General features: G+C 41.8%; 1 protein-coding gene across 2 annotated transcripts in view; it reads left to right on the forward strand.

The window, feature by feature from the left end:
- ttc39a (tetratricopeptide repeat domain 39A) overlaps positions 1-16,506 on the forward strand; it is a 23,382-nt gene extending 6,876 nt beyond the window's left edge. For both annotated transcript variants that reach the window (XM_076727072.1, XM_076727073.1), the window contains 17 exons: positions 2,316-2,420; positions 7,206-7,337; positions 8,209-8,249; positions 8,497-8,564; positions 8,694-8,758; positions 8,919-9,018; positions 9,759-9,824; positions 10,712-10,820; positions 10,906-10,973; positions 11,087-11,146; positions 11,643-11,804; positions 12,240-12,331; positions 12,644-12,764; positions 13,152-13,263; positions 13,359-13,473; positions 13,696-13,812; positions 14,140-16,506. In XM_076727072.1, coding sequence (XP_076583187.1) covers positions 2,316-2,420; positions 7,206-7,337; positions 8,209-8,249; positions 8,497-8,564; positions 8,694-8,758; positions 8,919-9,018; positions 9,759-9,824; positions 10,712-10,820; positions 10,906-10,973; positions 11,087-11,146; positions 11,643-11,804; positions 12,240-12,331; positions 12,644-12,764; positions 13,152-13,263; positions 13,359-13,473; positions 13,696-13,812; positions 14,140-14,254 — 1,648 coding nt within the window. In that variant the 3' untranslated portion in view covers positions 14,255-16,506. The remainder of the gene's footprint in view (positions 1-2,315; positions 2,421-7,205; positions 7,338-8,208; positions 8,250-8,496; positions 8,565-8,693; positions 8,759-8,918; positions 9,019-9,758; positions 9,825-10,711; positions 10,821-10,905; positions 10,974-11,086; positions 11,147-11,642; positions 11,805-12,239; positions 12,332-12,643; positions 12,765-13,151; positions 13,264-13,358; positions 13,474-13,695; positions 13,813-14,139) is intronic.
- Positions 16,507-16,527: the final 21 nt, after the last annotated feature.

The raw sequence follows: 16,527 nt of genomic DNA on the forward strand, positions 1-16,527 counted from the left end.
GTTGATGAGAGCCATTGTGTCAAATGTACATGCTGGTTTCAGAGTCTGTTTTGTCAGATAAGTCAAAAAGCTTTCAGAAATACCATTATCAATTATATACTTTTATTTATCTGCTCTGAATTAAACAGGACTCCAGCTGGGTTATACATTTTAAAGAAGAATGAGGAATGTGGATTGTATGTGTGAGGTTAAGACTTGGTCAAATTGGATCAAATTTAGAGAATTTACAGTCGAGATCAGGCACGGCTTTTTGATAGCTAAGGTTAAGGTATCCAAAGGTGAGTATCCGAAGACAAACCGGAGCTGAAGGGCGTGTTGAAACACATGGCCGACGGGGACGGCCATTCGTCTGACTGCTTCTGGTTTGTTTTTAAGTAAAGGTGACAGCAGGCAGCCATTGCACCTCTGTTCATACAGAGAGAAAAGTGTTACGACACAGCAGAGAAAGCTCTGGTTGGATTGGTTGGAGCGAGTCAGTGGCCGGTATGAGAAGACATGTGACTCTGCAGCATTATCCTTTAAATCAATGACATAAACACATATACGGTATGCTGTCGTGTTTTCATATCCTCCTGGCATTATTAGTGTTTGTGTTATTGATCTCTTTATGTCTCATTGTTTTATTCTTAATAGGCACTCAATTTTAACATGTTAATTGTTCTCATTGTTAATATTATTGTAGTAATGTGTATTGTAGGAGTGCTCTACACAATACTCCCACACAACCTTTGAATGCAGAAGAATTTCACATATTTGAGTGGATTTTTTTTGTTTTGTTTTTAGTTTTGTCCAAACACGTGAAGGACAATGTAAGCTGTGTGTCCGCTGAAAGACCAAACATACATGTTTCTGTTACAGCAATCGTCATTGTGAGCCTCCCGCTGTTATTGCTCAGCTCAGCTTGCTGCTGGTCATTTGGTGAACACAGCAGTCACCCGCATGTCATTAGCCAGAGCTGCACCAGTGTGTGTGTGTGCAGTGTATGTGTGTGCGGTGTTTGTGATACACAGTGTGAAGAGTTCCTCTGTGTTTCTAATGGGCAGGAATGTAAAGTGAATGCTGTCTATTAGTCACTGCTGTAATACACATTTGTTGTAGTTGTGTTTGCTCAGTTTCTGCTTTTCCGTTCTCCTGCATCTGTCTAATGTTTGCAGCTGGCATCTGAACGCTCAGTTAAAGAGGTAACACTGACTGACTGACTGACTGACTGACTGACTGACTGGTCAAGTGTTATGCTCTTGTGATCAATACAGTGGTCTGGAAGTTCAAAGCACAACATCAAACTGCATTTTAAGAGGAAGCAAAACAGAAATCGAGTTCCATTTTCACAGAAAGCACATCAATGACATGGCAAACAAATGAGCAACTCAGAAAATATGCCACTTTTCAAGCATTTCATGATGCAAATTAACATAAATAACAAATAACTGAATCTAGAATGTGTCAAAAGTATAATTCAGAACAAACAAGTCATAATCCAAATGACGGAGGTTAATCAGCTTAATGTTGAGTCACATCAGTGTTTCAGATTTACCATCGACTTCATTCGTTCGGCTCATTGTCCCCAATGTTAATGTGTTCTCACCCTGAAGTGAAGAAATAAAACACACATTTAAGCAGATCCATTATCAGCACAGTGAGTGAATCAAAGAGGAAGGGAGGGAGGGAGCCTTGTGCTGAAGGGGGGAGGATTCTCAGTCATGACTTGTGCCTGATGTGGCCACGCCATGCACTCGTCACACGAAGGTCATGTGCACTGTGTAATGAACTCTGAATTGCAACCCAGCAACATTATCAGCGATCATTAAGAGTAGCTCACCTTCGTGAAGACAGCTTGCAACAGCGAGTTGTATTTACAAGAATGACCATATTCAGAACTGGCCCTTGAGATGGCGTTTTTATAAATGTGGATGACGGAAAAGTGCTGTGATTTAATGTGATTCCCTCCGTAATGTGCAGTGTAATTGCTCAAACAGCAATAACACTAACAGCAAAGCACTCTCTCGAGTTCTTGTTTGCTAGTCTGGCTCATCCTGCCTGTGTTTCTCATGTAAAGTAGTAGATGACAACAGATCCCACTCTGTTGTAGGTCACGTTTGGAGACTGCCTTTTGTTGCTGAGAACAGGGTCACTGCAGTGGTGAGAGAGACAGTTAGACATGGGAGGGGGCAGCGGAAGGTAACTTTTCAATAAAACCGATTTCAAGAGATCGGAACTCCTCAAACCCTGCAGCTTGCCTTATTTATAAGATGATCATATATTTTCAGAGCTCTTTCTTTTCTCATGCAGATTCTGTGTTTGTTGTGGTTCTGCAGGTGCTCGCGGTCAGACCTGTCGCTGGCTCTGGAGGACTGCATGGCCGCCCTGGATCTGTTCCTCAGAAACCACTTTGAGGAGGCGCAAGCCCGGCTCAGATGCAGGTAGGAGAACAGCCTGAACCACATACTAATATGGCTGCTGTTTTCAGCTCCGGCTGAGCTCTGACCCACCTGGCTTTGTGCTTTCATGCACGAATATAATGAATTAGAGACAAACAGCTGATGTTACTCGTGCAAGCGGCCGCATTTGTAGGTGTTTTTGTACTCTCGGCTGTTAGAGGGGGAAGATTTCAAGCGGGAAGCTCCGTTTACATGAAATGAGCCTTTTTCTCAGAAGGCCTTTTGACATGTAACAGTAGAAAAACAGCAGAAAAGGCCTGTGGATGTAGTTTTTTTTGGTCAGTGGCTAATTTGTAAATGTTAGCATGCTAACACATTTAATTAAGATGGTGAACATAATAAGCATTAAACCCGCTAAGCATGTTAGCATGCTGATGTTAGGAATTGGCTCAGTGCACCTCTGTGCCTGTGCGTGCAGCCTCACGGAGCTGCTAGCATGTCTGTGTACTCTTCGTCTTGTCTTAATTTTGCTGATATGGTCATCTCAGCCCAAAAGTGATTGATGAGTCAGCAAAACCCATCACTGAATGACCCTTGTTATTCATGATTTGAAACATGAGAGTTCCATTCAGTTATTTGCCGAGTTTGCCTTCATAATAGATCGATTTATATGCTCAATGAATGAGTATTACAAAGATTTTCAGAACATTTTTTCCAAAACTAGTAAGAGTGATTTAAGTTTCAATCGGCAGTCCTTGGCACAGTGAGAGGTGATAAACAGAGATACTATTGTCTCCATCAGGGAGGCCTAATGGAACTGATTACATGATTTAATGGCCGAACGGTTTACATGACTGGTGCAGCTTTGAATCACAATCACAAACATAAGCTCCCTCTCTGGGTCACACCCTGCCTCTAGTTATATTTCTAATGCTGTGTCATCAAGTTACGCCATTATTCGCTGCTCATTCTCTCTATTATCAGAACCTACATCACGCTGTTGGTATTATCTTCCACCCCCTCTTTCCTCTCAGGGGCTGTGGGCCACTCCTTAGCCCCAGTTTCTTCTTTTCAGTCCCAGCTCACACTGAGACAGAAGAACAGCTTCCTGTCAGTTTGCACTTTGTTTTTTGTAGTTTTGGACTACAGCTAGATTGACAGCCATTGTCAGCTCGGTGTGTTTTTAGGAGCCATTCTGGTGTGTTTAGCTCTGTACATGTTGAAAGAGCGATGTAATTTGTTTGATTTTCTTAGCTCCAGCCCAATAATGGAGACTTTCATTGCAACATTGCATAAATAATCTGTTGCCAAGTGACTGCCGTGTTGTCATAATCATAATGCGCTTCAGCATTTAAATCTGGATTTGTGAAATACTCCAACCTGGAGTCTAAATCCAGCACCTCTAGCTGCTGCCACCTGAGTCTGGACTATCTGTCAGCTCAGCAGGTGTCCTCATTTCTGTCTCGATATTCCTCCCATAGCTCCGCGTGTGCCATCTCTGCCGCTTCCCGTCACTAAAGTGCACCTGAATGAACAGTTCTTGCAAATATGTGCATGTTTGTAGCTGCTTTGAGCCCAGATGGGTGGATTTGACACATGCAGTAGGACAGTATGAGTGCAGATTGAAGCTTAAGAGGTAAGACAGGTCTGTACTATGAAAATCAGGGGCTCCATGGTGATCTGGCCAGGTATTATTGTGGTCTTGACTTACTAAATGTCCTTCACAGGTACAATACATTGAAATCTTCCTCTTTTTTTAAGTTAAATTAGTTGCTGAACAGCCACTCCCGTGCCAGTAAGGGTGTAGTCAGAGTAAAGTGTTGTTTTACATTTTAATGCAACACATAAATCAAATTGAAATAGAGATTTATTTTGTTTGGTTTGTACAAAACCCAATAACACCATCAGCCTCCTCGCATTTTTCCTGTTTGCTGCTCCGAAAAGGATTTCGTGAGGAAGCCGATGGCTTGTGGCGTAAGACTTATGTAATATTATGTAGGGTGTGATGACATCTGCTGCATTGTGAGAAAGATACTCTGAAAGGCTTGTGCAGCCCTCATCGTCCTCAGTGTCTGTCCGTCCTCTGCTTTGTTCCACCTGTGCTTTCCACTTCTCTCCGTCTTCCATCTGTGTCTCCTTTCCCCTCCTTTCCAGCTGTGTTCTGACGCAGTCAGATGGGACAAGGGCAGCACACACACACACACACACACACACACACACACACACACACACACACACACTAAAATACTGGAGAGAGTCTTTCAGAGAGAGTGTTCTTTATCTGGATGCACTTTTAATCAATCATTTACTTTTACCTCTACACTCCCGTTTATGGCCAACAGCAGATCAAGCTCATCCCAGCATGCATTGGGAGGAAAACAGGATTAACCATTACTATGTTAATGCACTCATACTCATATCGATGGGCACGATTGTGAGTGTGACTGTAGAAGGAAACCGCGACACGTACTTCTCATGGGAGGATGTGAGACTGGAAATTAAATGTTCTTATGGAACATTTAGCGCCATGAAAACTGTGAATTAGACATTTTAGAGTATTGAGAGATGTTAAATCTTTTGGATGGCCTTGGTCGTAAAGAGTTAGAGTTAAAGAGTTAGTGAGAGACGCCTCAGTTGGCAGACTGTGTCTTCCATTTATGGCGCAGTTGGTAATTAAATACATGCAGAAGTGTCCTTGAGCAAGACACTGATTCACTGGACGACACACTGCTCCAAGTGTTCTGTGTCACTGAACTATTGAACAGGCAAAACAGTTGAACAGAATCAAAATGTATTGTCTTTTTTGGCATGTTTTTGAGTGCCATGCGGTTTCAGCTGTCCCCATCTGCTGTGGTTAATTTCAGCTTCACCTTGCTTTGGTATTTCTGAGGCTGTGTGGTCTGAGCCGCTGTCCATGCATCACGACTTCACGCTTTGTAAGCCATTCTCTTTAGATAGCCTCTCTCTTATAGGATTCAGATATTTGAGGCCCAGGTGAGGTGTTTCTTGTACTCAGGGAGCCACCGCAGACTCATCTCCAACATTGTAGAAACATGCCTGCTAAATAACCAGTTTTTTTTTCTCTTTTGATCAACCTTCGAATCCTAGAGGTATCCACAGCAGGCTGAGTCTTATTTCCCAGCTCTGTTCAGACATGCCACGAGACCAAGTACAGCCAAAACGGTGCTATCTGATTTTCCCGTCCTGCTGTCCTGCCCCATTCCTCACAGCTGTAGCAGGGAGTGGGTGCAGGAAGTGCACTGATACACAAGTATGACGTACATGACGTACTGACGGAGGTGCTTCTCTGTGAGAAGCTGTGACGTCCTGATATACTGTGCTGGTTTCTTTTGATGAGTGTCAACGTTTCATAACTCCTTTTTCCAGGAAGGGCGTCACTGTTTGTTAAAGCTTCATATCTAATTTTGAAACTTTGCTGCAGATTTCTGCTGCTTTCACAATGAAAGCAAGGATACACCTTCATAGAAATAAACTCTTTTGCATGCGGGGACGCTCCGTTTCTGTGCTTCCTGATTGTTACTAACACATGCAGAACTGAATACAAGGCGTGCACGCACACAATGCATTCTTGAGAAAGCATAACACAACTCTTCCCTCATGGAACATTGTGGTGAAAATATGTGGGAGACCCGGCTTCTGTGCTGTCTGGAGGACTTAGACCTTAGCATCTCAGAGCCCTCAGGTGCTGCTGATTGAAAAATATCTGAGCGCTCCTGTGAAATATGTGGAATTCTCAGCCACTTCCAGCACAGCTACAGGCATTTCAATTTACCTCACAGCTCCGTCTTAAAAGGTTTCTCAGCTTGAGTTTGGGCTGTCAATTTACATAAGCCTGATGCAATGGAAATGTAAGGCAGGTAAACCTCTCTGCTTCTGAGCCTCCGCCCTCTCTGACTCTCTGCTGTTTCCCCCTGATTGTAACTGAGTTAGTTCTTGTTTACTGGATTTGAAATAATAATATTATTTCCGTGAAGACTTCAAGCTCAGCAAACCGTCTCTGTCTTCGACTAGAATCCTTATTTATTTCCTCAATTTCATGCCCCTGACACAGAAATGATGCCACTTTCATCTCTGTCTGCTTCTCCTTCTTTCTAATGTATCTATAAACCTTTCCTTTCCTAATTAAAGTATTGCCGTCTTTGTGCTTTATTTGCATGGGTTCAAAAAATCTGCTGATACAAATTTAGCTCCCAGTGTCCATGGCAGTGGAGTGGTTGGAGCTGAACACAGAGAGTGGTCACATGAGTCAGTCTGTGGTGAGCAGTGAAATGTTAGTTATGCAGGCTGACAGCATTCCTCCTCCACACACCTCTGCCTTTATGTTAACATACAATGCACATGTAAATACAGATTACATAAAGCTATTTAAACCATCGAATGCGACTGCAGTAGGACAGCATACACCTGCAGGAACCCCTGTGAACCACAGGGTGTGACATGACACGTCATCAGCTGCAGGTATAAATAGATTTTTTCCTCGTGTTGCTTGTTTTAGTATTATTCAATCCCAGCTCTCTCTTGTAAGCAGGAACTGATTGTCTGACGACAGTTTTTCAGAATCTGTGCCACATTGTTCCATCTCTCGTTTGTATTTAATGATTAACTGGCTGCAGTATGAATCTTCTCTTATTCAAACAAAAGCTTTTTGTCACCCCCTTCACCATCATCCGTCAGCACATCGGAAGCAGCACATGGTCAATCAACATGTCGTCTAATATCTGCAACTTCCTCTTTCATTTTTAAGGTCAGTGTCATATAACTCAAAACAGATAGTGAGTGTTGTCTTTTTTTTTTTTTCTTTTACAGAACCAAAGACAGCATGTACCACGCTCTGACTTACGCCACCATCCTGGAGATGCAGGCCATGATGACCTTTGACCCTCAACACATTCTGGCGGCAGGAAACACTATGAAGGAGGCCCAGGCTATCTGTCAGCGGTAAGCCTTTCGTACAACAGCAGGGTTTTTTCAGTTCCTCTCTAGTCAGCTGCAGAAGTGAGTTGTGCTCTTGAAAGGTATAGTGTGAAGGATTTATAAGAATCTATTCACAGAAATTAAATATAATATTCCTAATTATGTTTACATTAGTGTTTAATCACCTGATTATAAGAATCATGTCTTTATTTTGTTAGAATGAGCCTTTTATATCTACAGAGGGACACGTGGTCTGCCATGTGGCACTGTCTACAGTAGCCCAGAATGGACAAACCAAACACTGACTTTAGAGAGCCACCATACAGGAAGGTGGAGGAAGGGGTATTCAGTTGGTTACAAAACTGCAAACTCACCGCTAGATGCCGCTAAATCCTACACACTGGACCTTGAAAAGCCAGTCAGGCGACAGTCGTACATTCAGACACACGACACTATCTTTTGAACACTGGTTCATATCAGCAGTATCACACCAAGACCAGAGAGCATGTCTAGGAATGTCACATATGTCTGTGAAAACTAGTCCTGGAGCCACTGTGAGAGTCTGTCATGTCTGGACTAACAGCAGATCTCATCAGCCCACACTGATATATATACACACACACTCTTCTTCAGACCAGCACTGATCTGAGGTCAGAGCTGCAGTTTTTCTTTGCAATGTTGTGACTGTTAATGCACAGCCAGCACCTTGTAATAACCAGCTCAGCATCCTGTCTTTCCTGGAAAGAGGCTGAGTCACTGATTTGCATAGAAAGAAGATAAGCAAAGAAATGCAGGACAGTGCAGAGCTGCTGAAAAACAATCCGGATGATGTTCAGTGGAACGATCGCACCTGTGAATTGACTGAAGGTTTTGTGTGGTGTGCTTTCTCAATCAGGCACCGCAAGAAGTCAAGTTTCTCCAAAAGCTTCACAGAAGGTCAGTAAAGTCCTGTATGGACAGCATGAGTAATATGTGTCACCACAATAACAGGCGTCAGTATTAAGGAAACAGTTTCAGTTGCATGTGTTAGTGCTTGTATGTTTATGTATGTGAGCCTGTGTACACAAATGCGTATGTATTTGAGTGTGAGTGTATGTATATATGTGTATGCGTGTTTGCCATGATGCTGCAGCTTTCAGGCTCTCCAACTGAACATAACCGTGCCGTGTGATTTTCACCTCAGATGAACTCCACGCGGAGGTTTGCTACGCCGAGTGTCTCCTGCAGAGGGCAGCGCTCACCTTCCTTCAGGTCAGGAACGAGGCTTTCCCAGAATCTGCTGATTCTACCACCACTGATAATTTTATGTCTGCTTGAAGTCATTGTCCGCTTCTTTTCCTTCTCTTACATCTCCCGCTCTCTTGTTTCCTCTCTGCTCAGGATGAAAACATGATCAGTTTCATTAAAGGGGGAATCAAAGTGAGAAACAGCTACCAGACATACAAGTGAGAACCTTAAAGCTCAGAATATCCCTGTTCTTATCTCATCATGCATGTGTTATTACCACTTTCCTGTTGGCCTTTTTTTTTTTTTTTTTACTTTTTCTATCTTCCTCTTTAGCTTGTAAAAGCCTGTTAATCTGCTTTCTTCATCATTGTCTCACAGAGAGCTTCACACAGTCCTCCAGTCCTCTGGATACACTCATGGTGACAACCATGGCCATTTTGAGGGTGGCGTTAAACTGGGAGTAGGAGCTTTTAATCTAGTAAGTAGAAGGCTGAATGTTTGCATTTGTAATCATACATGGGTTTTTCACATCATGAATTGTGGGACACAGGACTTCCACAAGTCTGGACCAAAGTGTTTGCTTGCCTTTCATTTTTTATGACACCAAAGATAATTAAACAGAAGCACACAAAGAGCAAAACATACAGTGAGAGTAGCTCTAATCCAACATGCAAAGCAACAAGCAGTGTGTTTTGAGGTTGGTGCTCCTCATGCAGCAATGATTAATCCAGGTTAAATTTTAACCAATCACATGTTGCTCCTCAGCTCTTTTGTGCATGTTTTAATTTAAGAGCCTCTGGAGCATCAGCAAAGACTTTGCATGCACAGACAGTCCGCTCCTGTTCACTCTTGGTTTTCAATATAATTGTAGCAAAAGATTAAAAATGTTGCTGGTGATTTTTAAGTACTCCAAACACTGCAAGTAGTCAGCAGGAGAAGCATATACTCTATTAAAGAAGTGAGTCACAGAAGTGATCTGGAGCTACTCGACATTTGCACATGTTCCTGTTATTGTTTGCCTGTTTCATTTATTTGCAGTGTAAACTTTGTTGGTCGGAAAATATCTGTAATTCCTGTCCAACCTTGGCCCTTGAAACCATGTTTATGAAATTCAAGATCATTTCCTTGGAAACCACTGGTACTGTAATTATAAAGCAAGAAATCCTGCTGTAATCCCACTGCTTGCCTTTCAGTTCACCTCTTGTCTACTTCCTGCAGATGATTTCCATGTTGCCCACGCGGACGCTGAAGCTGCTCGAGTTTGTCGGTTTCTCTGGTAATAAGGTAAGTTCTGCTGGCAAGTGAGAGCCAGTTGTGGCTGACAGACAGAGCAGCTGTTGACAGGACTGAGGGTGTAATAGGGGGTCGAGTTAGGGGTGTTTGACAGGGGATGGATGGATGGTTCTTAGCTGTGTGTGTGAAGTGGGTCTCTGCTGTTAACAGTGAAAAGTACATGTGAATAACTCGTGAATTGTGTCTGTAAGTGCAATTTCACTGGTTCATTGATTCGCTGTAAACAGTGCCTGTGATTTGTGGTGAAACTCATTTGCTTACTAGAGAGGTGACACATTTAGTGAAAGCATAAGGCGAAACTGTACAACTCGATGGGTGAATGATTTAAATGATTGCTTTGATCATAATGACTGTATTGTGTCTATGTGTCATGACATCCTGTTATTTGTTGGGTAAAATGCTTATTGTGATATTTTGACTCACTATTGGTTTGGTTTGTGCAACCACTATACAAAATAATCAGAAAAAGGGATTTTAATCAGAGTTTAGGTCCTGATATGACATCATGCTTGGGGTATTATTCATATGTGTAGTTTGATTGATTTATCTTCTGATTGCAAAAAAAAAAAATCCCACATCTAATCAAACATCTACAGTCCCAAGAGTAATGCAGACATGATCTTGACACCGCAAACTTGCATATCCTGTATATCTTGAACTATGTACTTGCATATTTTGCACACAAGCATATCTGTGACCTATATCTGTTCAGTTTGGATGCCTAATAGTGGACAAACAGACACTGTTCCTTCAGCACAAATTGAATTTTAAGAAAACAGCTCTTGCCTCTGTGATATTCCTGCACAGGAAATTTCTCCAAAATGCTTTTGTGTGTTCTGAGCTCATGTGTGCATGTCTGTGATTGTGTGTTGATGCAGGAGTTTGGCCTTCAGCAGCTTCAGGAGGGCTCCGCAGAAAGCACATTCAGGTCCTTCCTATGTAACATGCTGCTGCTCTGTTATCACACCTTCATGAGTTTCATATTAGGTGAGCAAGGATGCATGCATGCATGCACATATGCAGCTGCAGCCAACCACAGAAACAGACCAAGTTACCTGTTTGTCTCTCGCAGGCACTGGAGAAGGAGACGTTGAAGATGCAGAGAAACTGCTGCAGCCATATCTCAAAAAATATCCTAAGGTGAGCCAGAATTAAAGAGAGGTTTCTGTTTTTTTTGTTTTTTTTTTCAACAATCTTCCACATAATTAGAAGTGCCATGCTCCCAAACATACCGTGGGTTGTGTTTCTCTCAGGGATCCATCTTCTTGTTCTTCGCTGGTCGAATAGAGGAGATCAAAGGCAACTTGGATGCTGTGAGTGCTCGTCATTTTTATACTGTACATCTGGAAACAAAACAAAAACATTCACCTCCGCACTTTTCATGTGAAAAACTTTTACTTTTATGTGTCATGCCATTATAGATTTTGATGTCTGAGAGTGTCTTATGTGTACATCTGTGAACGTGTGAATCTGCCTCTATGTCAGACTATGCTACAGCAAACCCCTCTTTATTTATACTGATGTATCTTTGGTGGTTGTGTTATTTGTTCACACATAATTCACAAATGCTTGCTGAAAGGTACATTTCAGTTTATCTTGCAAAGCGAAGCAGTGCAGAGTATTTCAGGCAGTTTAATCTGCTACAACTTTTCTGTGAGATTGGACATGTATATCAAAAATTCTAAATTGTGTCTTAAGGATGCATGAATCATTGCTCCATTCAAACATGATTTGTGTTGAGATGCATGTTAACATTCACACTGAATATGTTGAAGAAGGTGACACCCTCTGTGGTTTGTATGTTTCCAGGCTATCACACGTTTTGAGGAGTGCTGCGAGGCTCAGCAGCAGTGGAAGCAGTTCCACCACATGTGTTACTGGGAGCTGATGTGGTGCTTCACATACAAGAGGCACTGGAAGATGGCCTACTTCTACGCTGACCTGCTCAGCAAGGAGAACTCCTGGTCCAAGGTGGGCCAGCATATTATTTTTAGTTTGACAAGTGTTTTTAATCTATCTTTCAGCTCATAGGGAAACATGTAATCCATCCAAAATAAAAATAACCACCACTATGTGTGTCTCGGTGGGCTGCTGGTTACGACAGCAGATTGCTCTCCAGTTCAGTTCCAGTGAGGCACCTTTGTTTTGTAAGGAAGCAACACTACAGAAGACAAAATCCATTAGATGTTTGAAAGTGATAGTGAAAAAGAAAATTGTTATTTTGTGCTATTTAGAGAGACAGAAAGCCTGGTCAGCAGCTTGTAGTGGCTGAATAGAACGCGTCTTAAAACCAAACTGAAGACCCAAGACTGGGCTTGAATTTTGCAGGTGTGGTTTATCTCTCCTCATCTCGTTCAAAAAGGAAAGATAGGATTGCAGTAGTAACCACTTTTTTCCTCCCCTCAGGCTACCTATGCGTATATGAAAGCAGCCTACCTCAGCATGCTGACTTCGGATGATTGCCTAACCTTCGGGGAAACTGCGTTCACTCTGTTCAGGTATGAACTATGAGCTCAGACTACTCACAGTGAAACAGATGATTCACTATGACAGTTAATGTATCTATGATATCATGATCTCTTCTGTGAAGAGAGGGAATGTGAACAACTATGAGACGTAATTTCTATCAGAGAGATGATATAGCTGGAGCTGGATTGGCGTATGTCACATTGCATTGTTTTTGGGCTATACAGGTGTTTTGTTGATGTTTCACAGCATGGTACACAGTCTGTGAGATATGTAATTACTCGAGACAATGTGTTTCATATCTTCTCCGTACTATTGATATTTATGTGTGTGCTTTATTTCAGGCAGGTCCCAGGGCTGAAGCAGAAAATCGCAGGAAAATCTTTACCAACAGAGAAGTTTGCTATCAGGAAAGCCCGTCGCTACCTTGCAGAAAACCCCATTCCTCTTCCTGCTCCACCACTGGTCAGTACTGGGTGAAGCTGTCTGCCATGCTGCACTGCTTTACTTGCATGACAGGATTTTTGCATCATTACTACAGTGCATTACATTCTTTGAAGTAACTGGATTAAAAATATCAGGGAAGTTAGTAGTTTTGTTTCACACTGGCTTTGCCTTTAACAGGCTCTGTTAAGGCACCATAGATATTTATACAGCCTACACTTTCAGGAGCTTTTTGGAGAGCTCTATCCATGCTCATGGAACTAGTGTTACAAGAATAACCTTTGTTTAAGTCTAATCCATCAAGAGAGCTCAAGTCAGTCACAAACAAAATGTTATATTCACCTGCATCAATGAAAATTCTCTGATTTTTGGTTTTCTACACTGTGTGTGTAATTGTGTGTTGTCCAGGAGATGATGTACATCTGGAACGGCTATACAGTCATTGGCAAACACAAAGACCTGACTGAAGGAATGCTGAAAACACTGGATGAGGCACAGGCCAAACTCGAGAACAGCCCAAGTATGTAAAGTCATTTACCAGAGCCAAGAGGATCATTTCATTAATTACTGTGCCTGTTTTGTTTGGTCCTGACTGTCCTGTTGTGCGTTTGTCAGGGACTGAGTTCTCCATAGACGATCAGTGTCTGCTGAGCCTCTTGAAAGGACTGTGTCTCAAACACCTGGGGCATCAAGAGGAGGCCGAACACTACTTCACCCTCGTCCTCTGCAAGTAAGCCTCACTCAGTGATATGTATGCATATTTAACCAAGCTAGAAAAACAAAGAAAGTTTCAGTTTCTTTCGGCGTGTCATCACCAATTAGCCTGATCATATTCATTGTACATCCTTTCTGATTTGAAACAGAAACAGCTCAGCAGTTGAAGGGAATATTTGTTCATACTGACTTCACCTCCACACGTACTGTAACCACTGTGTTCTGACATTATCTGCAGTGAGACTCAGATTAAGTACGACCACTACCTGGTTCCTAATGCCCTGCTGGAGCACGGCCTGCTGTGTCTGGAGCAGGGCAGAAAAGATGAAGCCGTCAAACTCCTAGAAGCAGCAAAGTAAGTCTGTCAGCCAGCAAAAATACATTCAAATTGTCTGTACCCAGAAAATCAAATTCTTCACTTCCTTGTAGTGCTTTAATGATTTTTTTTTGAATTTATAACTGCAAGTCATCACTCTTGACATATTTTTTAAATTAAATATAATACACCCATTCATCTTTGGGGCTTTCATTTAATCTTACAGTGAGCGTTAGAATAAATGAAATTAATTGCTTTGACTTGATTGTAAGCCATTGTTGTGATTTGTGGGTTTATTACAATGCGTGAAATAAGAATTTACATTGAGATTTACCCCTGATGTAAATATAAATTGCTCTGTTTCAGGCAAAATTACAAAAACTACTCGATGGAATCACGGACACACTTCCGTATTCAGGCTGCTCTGCACAAGGCCAAGGGCACAGGGGAGAATGGCACCCATGTTCCCTCCAGCCCATAACAGACAGAGGAGGGCACACTAGAGCTGAGACAGCTATCTGTTTCTGCTATCCCACAATGCAACACTCAGCACAGGCCAGCCCGCCCATTCCAGCGGATGATTTGGCGTTTTTTTTTTTTTTTTTTTTTTTTTTTTATCAGGAGGGTATGGGGAAGATGGATGCTTGTTTTTTTTTGTGTGTGTGCCGCCCTCACTGGCAACTGCAGCTCTATGCAGCCCTGACTGTCTTAGACAGGTTTGCTACGCCCTCTTCCAGAGTAATATTATGATCAACCTCACCTCCTCGTGTGATTTGAGATAGAGACAAGTTGAGAAATGTGCCTATATTTACGAAACATCGCTTCTAGCAGGCTTATTGTGTAGCAGTGTGGCCACCCATAAGAGGTGCACTAGGGTAACAAACAAGGTACATTTGTGCAGCATATCCTGCAGAGTACCTCCACTACTAACCAGGATAAAAATGACACTCACTGCACCTGTCCAGCAGCACCATTTGACCTGGTTAATACAAAACTGTCCCCTTCTTTGGATTTAATTTAAATGAGAGATTATTGATAAAATGACTTGAGTAGATGGGGGAATGACACATAAGCATGTGTTGACATAGTTTGACATCAGGTATATACCCTCTCATATAACTCACCACATAGTCCATGAGGACTGTGAGACTGTTTTGTACTGTGTCATTTGATACATTTTGGTTGACAGATTTTAGCTATGATTTTTGATCAAAACCATTCTGACCTAATTAGATATAAATCATGTCTATGTTGGATTCACTTTTACACTGTGTACTGTAATCTATGGTTCATTGTGTTTCTCAGAGTGAACGTTTTGTTTACTTGACATTTATTTCCTTTCCTTGAAACCGATTGAAACATGGAAAACAGCAAATTTATTCATGTGGATTTTTTTTTTTTTTCCTCAGTGTCTGATGAAATGAACAAATTTGCAGTCCTGTTGTATCTACAGTTACATATAATGGCTGTCACACAGAGCTCCTTAAATCAGCCAGCCATGCAAACTCTCAGAAAAATCAGAGCTGCAGTGAGAGTTGTTCTTTACATTTATATACTGTAAATGGCACCTTTTACACAAATTGTCCTGTTTTAAGAGGACAGATGAATGTGTCTTTTAGAAAGGCAGACTCCCTTCTTTTCTCCTCCTGGTGTGTGGGACAAGCTCCAACAGTACTTGAGCTTAAACAAACAGGCCATTCACACCGAGCAGCGAAGGACTGCGTGCTTGCCGGCCTGTTGCATCTTTCGCGAGTGAGGAAGCTCGGAGCGGGAACCACCACAGCCTTCCTGCTTTGTGAACATCCCCTGTACTCTTGTATCAGCAATGCTTTACTAAAACCACCTATAGAAGGACTTGAACATCATAACCACGATCCTGTGTCAAATAATAATCTGTATATGAACAAATGCTTGTAATGAAATGATTGAGCTGATGAGTTGGAAAAGGGTCACCTCTAATTGTGTGGTTGGTGAGGTTATGTGAAAGGCTGTGTCCCAGCAACAGAGTGTCCGAAACCTAGAAACTCAGATGGTGTCTCAAGTGTTGGAAATAGAGCACTGCTGATTTATTCATGATTGGAGTAAGGTCTGGGACTCAAGATGAAGACTAGGAATCAGTTTCAATCTTTTATATTGGTGGAGGAAATGTAGGCTACTTTCCATATTGCTTTAACAGCAGTCACACTCTGGAATATTCCAATAACAAATCATGTTTTATTTTCAAATAATTAATTAAGCTTATTTTTCCTTTTTTCCCCTTTGGTTTTTCAGATATATCTGACAGAAACTCTAACAAAATTTAGTGGCATTGTGATGTTTACAATCAGCATATTTTACTAGGCACAGCTACCACTCAGCCAAATGACATTCCTGTACATATTGAATGTTTTTATTGTAATTTAAGACGAAATGATGATGCGCAACTAAAAAACACATCCCACGTTGTCTTGTCTTTTATGACACTTGTGCACCACACACAGATTCAAAATACACAGTATGCACAGCACAAAGTGGTATTATTTACAGGAGTCAACAAGGAGTCAACGCTTACATACGGATCGTTGCATCCGCTGTTCACATATGGATGATCTAATCTACTAGATACAGTACAGTAGTCGTCTCATCTTGATATGCAAGGCAATGGCAGCCACGGATAAGAAGACAAGGGGTGTTGAAATTGTATACACATTATTTTCAATTGAAAATACACAAAAGGGACTTAAATTGACCAGTGACAGAACCGTATTATTGTGG

Source organism: Chaetodon auriga, chromosome 3, assembly GCF_051107435.1.
Source record: "Chaetodon auriga isolate fChaAug3 chromosome 3, fChaAug3.hap1, whole genome shotgun sequence".
Lineage (NCBI taxonomy): Eukaryota > Metazoa > Chordata > Actinopteri > Chaetodontiformes > Chaetodontidae > Chaetodon > Chaetodon auriga.